A 6,540-nucleotide genomic window follows, 5' to 3' on the forward strand; every position below is an offset into this window, starting at 1 on the left:
TCTCAGACCAGATTGTAAATCTGAGCTTGGAGTCTTTGGTAGCAGATCAGTAGTACTGCAGCTGAAGGGTGTGAAGCATGGTTTTGGTACAGATTCACTTCTGCCTTCAGGTATTTATACATTTGTATTCATCCCTGAATATGCGCACTGGTCCTACAGGAATGTTATGCTAGATGTGGCATCACCTCTTTATGCAGCCACAGCTTCCTACTGGATCAGGTGTTGTCTCTCATGTCCTGGCAGACGTCATGTCAGCATTAAGCCTGAGGTTGGTGTGAACGCTGCCATGGGTGCTTGGGCAAACTCAGCACACACAGCCACATCCTCCTGCCTGCTCCAGCTCCCACTTGTGCTGCTAGCACCCACTCATGGCATGGTGGGGTACCCATGGCCCAACCCCATGCCTGGCCTTCCTGCCTGCACCTCAGCCTGTCCCAGATCCTCAGAAGCGGCTCCTTCCCTGGGCAGCTGTGGGCTCCTTGAATTACTGTTCTAATCTTTCATCTCCACAGTTTGGGTATGATGCTGCTTAGGTAACCAAGGAAAACCAGTTGTAATTCATAGTGCGTATTTACAGATGCTATCTAGCACTGCTTTGGTATGACTCAAAATTTGCTCAAGACAGGGAATTCAAGGAAGCTGCCAAGAGAAGCTACATGTTAGCAATGGGACTGAGAAAATCACTAATGAAATAACAATTAGAAAGGGAAAGATAAACTAAAAGGCTTCTTGTATGCCAACAACATTACTTTGTATTATTTTATTATTATTTTTTACACAATAATCCAAGTCCTTTAATAAAATAAACTGGTTTGGACCTTGCAGCTGATGCTCTGAGCAGCAAGATGGCTTTTTCATAAACCAGCATGGTGGGCTTGATATTATTGTACTGCGTTCACTGTATGTCTGGTTTGTGGGTTGGGTGTTTTCTCTTGTGGTAATGCTGAGGCTAAGGATTAATTTTCGCTAGCACTTTAAAATCCTAGAGGGCACCACTGAACAGTTTTGATCACCAGGCTTCCTTTACAAAGATTTTACAGGTGTTGCTGTTCCTCCCTCATTTTTCACTTTCTTTTTACATTAAACTTGTATTAAAAAAAAATCTTCAAAGGAGTAAATATGCAGTTAATGGGTGAGTACAGAAAGAAAAAAACTAATATACAAGAAGAAAAAGTATTACATTTTAAAAAATTAAGCTGTTGCTTTAACGTAGTCTGTGTAAATTGCCCCAAACAAGATGCCAGGCTGGCAACTCCATCTGCATCCACTTGCATATTCCTACAGGGGTACAATAAGCAGCTGATTTCCCAATTAAGCTTTCCTAGCAAAGTAGTTTTGTAATTTAGACAGACTCAAAAGTTTGAAAAATGAATACATATTCATGAAGTACTAATAATCCTCAGTCTAGAACACAGCTTTTAGCTGAAAGCAGATATGACTAGCTCATGTATCACTCACCACACAACTAAAATGTGAACAAGGAAGAAATGGCTGAAACCAGCAGATTGTGTTTTGCTACGACAATAAATAATAATCGTATTCTGACTCAAGTGCCAAATGTATAGAGCTTAATTAGAGGTCAGTAGAGCATATTTCTGCTCAGCTGTTCCATTCACAGCAATTAACATGTTCGTGTAGCTTAAACTGGGTTGCAGAACAGATTTCAAAGCGTTGAGTGAAAGCAGTATCAGGGAATGGTGTTCAGCCGCTCCCAGCAGCTCAGGAGCAGCACACCTGGCACCCGCCCGCACCGCGCTGCCGGCAGCCTCCACCGAAGGTGAGGGGCGCGGTGTCCGCACCTCCATCACGCGGCGGGCCGGAAGGCACCTGCCCCAGGGGCTGGGGAGGCCGGGGCTGGGCCGGCACCGCGCTGGCCGGGCCGCCCGTCCCTGGCCTCGCCGGCGGCACCACGCCCGCCGCGCGGGCCCGCCCGCGTGCTGCGCCACCGCCTCCGCACCCCAGCTCCGTCGGCGCCCGTGTCCCTCCAAACCGCGCGTCCCGGGTACGGCCCGAGAGGGTGGCCCCGGCCCCGCCCTGCGCTCCACCGGCAGCCCCCGGCCCCGCGGCCATGTGCCGCGGGCGGGGAGCGGCGAGCACCGCCCGCCTGCGAGGGCGGTGCGGGGGGCGGGCGGTGCGCCCCTGGGCCGAGTCGGCGCCTCGTCCCGCCCGCCCGCAATCCGACCGGGGCGGGCGCGCTGCCTCCCGCAGCAGAGGGGCTGCGATCGTGCTCCCCGCGGCAGCGGCGGCGACGACGCTATGGAGGGGTGCCCCGCGCCCGAGGCGCCGTAGAGCCGCTGCCCCCGGCCGTACTGCGCTGCCCTGCCCTGCCCGGCGATGGGAGCCGGCTCGGCCAAGGCAGCTGCGGGCGGGACACCGCCCCCCGCCGGGCGGACGCTGCCGGCGGCGAGGAGAGGCGAGCGCGGGCTGAGGAGGGCGCCATGGGAGGCAGGTGCGGGCGGCCCCAGCGCTCCTCGGAGCCGGGCTAGGGCGCGGCAGCGGGGAGCGGGGCCGGGCGGGCTGAAGTGACCTGGGGGAAGCCGGGCGAAAGCGAGGGCAGCGGGGCCAGGCCGGCTGAGGTGACCTGGGGGAGCCGGGCGCGCCGAGGGGAGCGGGCGGAGCGGCGGCAGGCGGGCGGCGGCGGGCTGAGGGACGGGGTCGGCCGCCGCGGAGGCGGGCGGGGTGGCGGTGCTCACCTCAGGAGCGCGGGCGGATCGGCTGTCCCCGGCCCGCCCCGCTACCGCTGCTCCTTCGCGGCGCTCGCCCTTCGCTTTTCCCCGCTCCCGCCGGAGCGTCCCGTGGCCGAGGCAGCACGCTGTCATGTAGCTCCCGCCCCGCCTGCCCCGGTGCGGTGCGGGGCCGCGAGAGGGACTGGCTGGCGCAAGGCAGCGACCCGCCGAGCTGTCCCCGTGCTCCCGGCGTGCGGCGGGTCCCGGTATTGCGGGGGGAGCGGTCCGCGCCCCACGCAGATCGGCCTGCGCGGGGTCGGCAGGCTCAGCCGAGCACAGCCTCCTGGAAAAGCAGGGCAGGTTTTGCCTTCCAGTTAGGCTTTCTTTGCTTTTTTTCTCTTTCAGCTGCGTTTCTGTTCCTGTAGAGATTTTGTTCCTTCACCTCAGACCTATGTGACTCAGGCGAAAGGATCATGACAGAAGTCCTCTTCTCTGCTGCTTTGAATGGAACTGAACCCAACCTGTTATCCAGCAGTGGCTGGTCTGCAGGAAATGCCACCACCAAGTGTTCCCTGACCAAAACCGGCTTCCAGTTCTATTACCTGCCCACTGTCTACATTCTGGTCTTCATCACTGGTTTTTTGGGCAACAGCGTGGCCATCTGGATGTTTGTCTTCCACATGAGGCCTTGGAGCGGCATATCAGTTTACATGTTCAACTTGGCACTAGCCGATTTCTTATATGTCTTGACTCTGCCTGCGCTCATCTTTTACTACTTCAATAAAACAGACTGGATCTTCGGAGATATTATGTGCAAGCTGCAGAGGTTCATCTTCCACGTGAACCTGTATGGCAGCATTTTGTTTCTGACTTGCATAAGTGTGCACAGGTACACGGGAGTGGTGCACCCCTTGAAGTCGCTAGGGAGGCTGAAGAAGAAGAATGCAGTGTACATCAGCGCCCTGGTCTGGGTCATTGTGGTGGCTGTGATTTCTCCAATACTATTCTACTCGGGAACGGGGATAAGGAAAAATAAAACCACGACATGCTACGACACAACAGCTGATGATTTCCTGAGAAGTTACTTCATTTACAGCATGTGCACCACAGTGTTTATGTTCTGCATCCCATTCATACTGATTCTTGGTTGCTATGGGCTCATTGTGAAAGCTCTGATTTACAAAGATCTGGACAATTCTCCTCTCAGGAGAAAGTCGATTTACCTGGTTATTATTGTGTTGACAGTCTTTGCCGTGTCTTACCTTCCTTTCCATGTGATGAAGACCTTAAATCTAAGAGCCAGGGTGGATTTTCAAACACCACAAATGTGTGCCTTCAACGACAAGGTTTATGCCACCTACCAGGTGACGAGGGGTCTGGCCAGCCTCAACAGCTGCGTCGACCCTATTCTTTACTTTCTGGCAGGCGATACCTTTCGAAGGCGGCTTTCCAGGGCAACCAGGAAATCATCCAGAAGAAGTGAGCACAATGTGCAGTCGAAGAGTGAGGAAATGACTCTCAATATTTTATCAGAGTATAAACAGAATGGAGATACCAGTTTGTGAACAAATGTGAAAGATTTGGGAACAGTTTGAAAAAATCCTCCGCTTTGAGACACCGTAGCACTAGAAATGTGTGAGGAAAATCTTACCAGTCTCTCAAAGTTGTTTTAGGTAAAGCCTCATTAGCTGGTCTTAGAAAGAGCTTAACAAAATCAGTGGAGGAATTTCAGTGGAAAATAACCTGCCAAATTTCTACTTTTCCCTCACGATATTCTCATTTCTTTTTGACTTGTGTCAGATAAAGTAAAATGAAGTAAATCCCCTACAGGAAGAAAGCAATCCAAGTGCTTCTGGTGTAATGACTTAGTGTCCCACATTTAAAAAATGTTCTCAATCAGCCTCTCTTTAGAAATGGGAAATAAAAGTAAGAACGAGCAGTATCTCCTCTTCTGAGGCTCACTCCACATGCCTACCCTTCCTCTCACTTGCCATTGTAAACAAGTATTTAAATCAAAGTCACAATGCAGTTATCTCACCTTTATAGTTTTATTATATCTTCATCCAGTGTTGGTAATTATTTGGTAGTTTGGTGGCATTTATGATTCAGTCTCCTTTGAGTGCCAGTGTTTTACAAAAAGTAGGCTTACTGATGTGTGCATGATTATGCTTTCAGATTGTGATGGTTGTTCATGAAAAATTTGGACCACCCTTAAAGGCAAATTGGCTTCCAGGTGAACTGACACCTTGGCCACTGGCAGACAGATAAGCAGGTCTCACTAGGAGCCAGTGCAGGCAGGCACCTGCTTCGCACGTGCACATAGCGGTGTGTTTCATGAACAGATGTCAGTGTGCAAATGCGTGGGGAGGTGATTTGGTTCTGAGCAGCTGATAGTCCGATCCTGCCTTCCATGCTGAAGAAAACCAGCGCATTGTCAGCAGGGAAGCCACAGGACAGGGCTGAGCATGGACTGGGCTCACCTGGGGAGCGTCTGGCGAGATCTGCGGAGCTGGGGCGAACTGCCCTTCCCACAGGCTGACCAAGAGCTCGCTGCAGCACGAGTGCCTGACTGCTGGTGTTGGGAGCCTTGCTGGAGGTCTTTACGGGTAAAATGTGAGAAATGTGTGTGCTGAAAATAACTGTACCTTCGGAGCAGTAAAACTACAGTCGCTTGAGTTACCTGCGTTTTCATTTGGTACAAGAGTATTTCTGTTCCTGGCAATCTTTAGAGATAATGTAAGAGTCGTTTCCCAAGAAAATGTTTATTAAAATGGGTAATATAAATGGATTATATTATATATATATAAAATAGTTGTGAATTAGTTTTTTTGTACTGTGACAAATAAATCACTGTATTAACAAGATGTTGCAATGGACTGCAGACTTAAGTCTGGCCCTTCATTGTATATCTTCTCCAAATGTGGAATAGGTCATCCAAAATTAGCCAAACTGCAATATTGTGTAACACAAGAGCTGGTGATCGGAGCACAGACGTCGAAATCTTACATGGGCAATTTTACTCGTTTCTCATATTTCTAAGAAATGTATTTGAAAATATCGTGTGCAGCATGCTCTGAATTATAAATTTAGTGTACGAAATTTAAGTTCTGTGTAATCCTAAGAGTGATTTTAACAGATCTTTGTTTCTCCGGTCTTCATAGTAAGAGTAAAATATTTACATTTTACTTACTAATTTCCAGTGATTGGTAACAAACAAGAATAACTCTAGTTGTTTTCTTGACAACATTGTAAAGCAGCTTCTGTTCACATGTACAGCTTTTTAATCTTCAAACTCCCTATTTATTGAACTTATTTATTAGAAAGCTGAATGTAAAGTATGTAAAGTGTGGTTCTCAGTGTCCATATGCAGAATTGGGCATTAATGGCAAATTTAACAGCATGGTTCAATCACTGTAAAACTGTGTCTTCTAACAGAACATCTTTATAATAAACTCAATTCCACCCTGACTATTCACTGTTGATATGTAACCTAGTGATAAATTAAACTACTGATTTATAGCCTAGAGATAAATTAAACTGCTTAGGAAGCATAGCTTCTTAAAGCAGTGTTAAGCTCTCATTTAGCCCCATAAGATGAAAAATGTAGAGGTAGTGAAGACATTCCAGCCAAGGGTCAATTGCTAATTAATCCCTACTGACAAAAGACTCTGGAACAGCGCAGCCTATTTATATCACTGGAGAATGAGCCTGATTCACAATAAATGACTTCTCCTATTATGTGATTATTTGAGACTTCATTCAACTGAGGCATGTCTTGTTTGGAATGGCAGATGAATTAAATGGAGAGCGAGCATAAAAATAGGGTATTCTCTCTGAATCTGCCTCTGTAGGTTTAAAATCATCTTAATTTCCT

General features: G+C 49.1%; 1 protein-coding gene across 1 annotated transcript; it reads left to right on the plus strand.

Moving 5' to 3' along the window:
• Positions 1-2,177: 2,177 nt before the first annotated feature.
• P2RY1 (purinergic receptor P2Y1) lies at positions 2,178-6,134 on the plus strand. The gene is made up of 2 exons (XM_062603452.1): positions 2,178-2,449; positions 3,072-6,134. The coding sequence occupies exon 2, from the start codon at positions 3,140-3,142 to the stop codon at positions 4,229-4,231; it is 1,092 nt and encodes a 363-aa protein (XP_062459436.1). The 5' UTR covers positions 2,178-2,449; positions 3,072-3,139; the 3' UTR covers positions 4,232-6,134.
• The last annotated feature ends 406 nt before the right edge of the window (positions 6,135-6,540 follow it).

The sequence above is a fragment of the Pezoporus occidentalis genome, unplaced genomic scaffold, assembly GCF_034315485.1.
Source record: "Pezoporus occidentalis ecotype Australia unplaced genomic scaffold, CSIRO_AGI_Poc_V1 ctg8, whole genome shotgun sequence".
In the NCBI taxonomy this organism is placed as follows: Eukaryota; Metazoa; Chordata; class Aves; order Psittaciformes; family Psittacidae; genus Pezoporus; species Pezoporus occidentalis.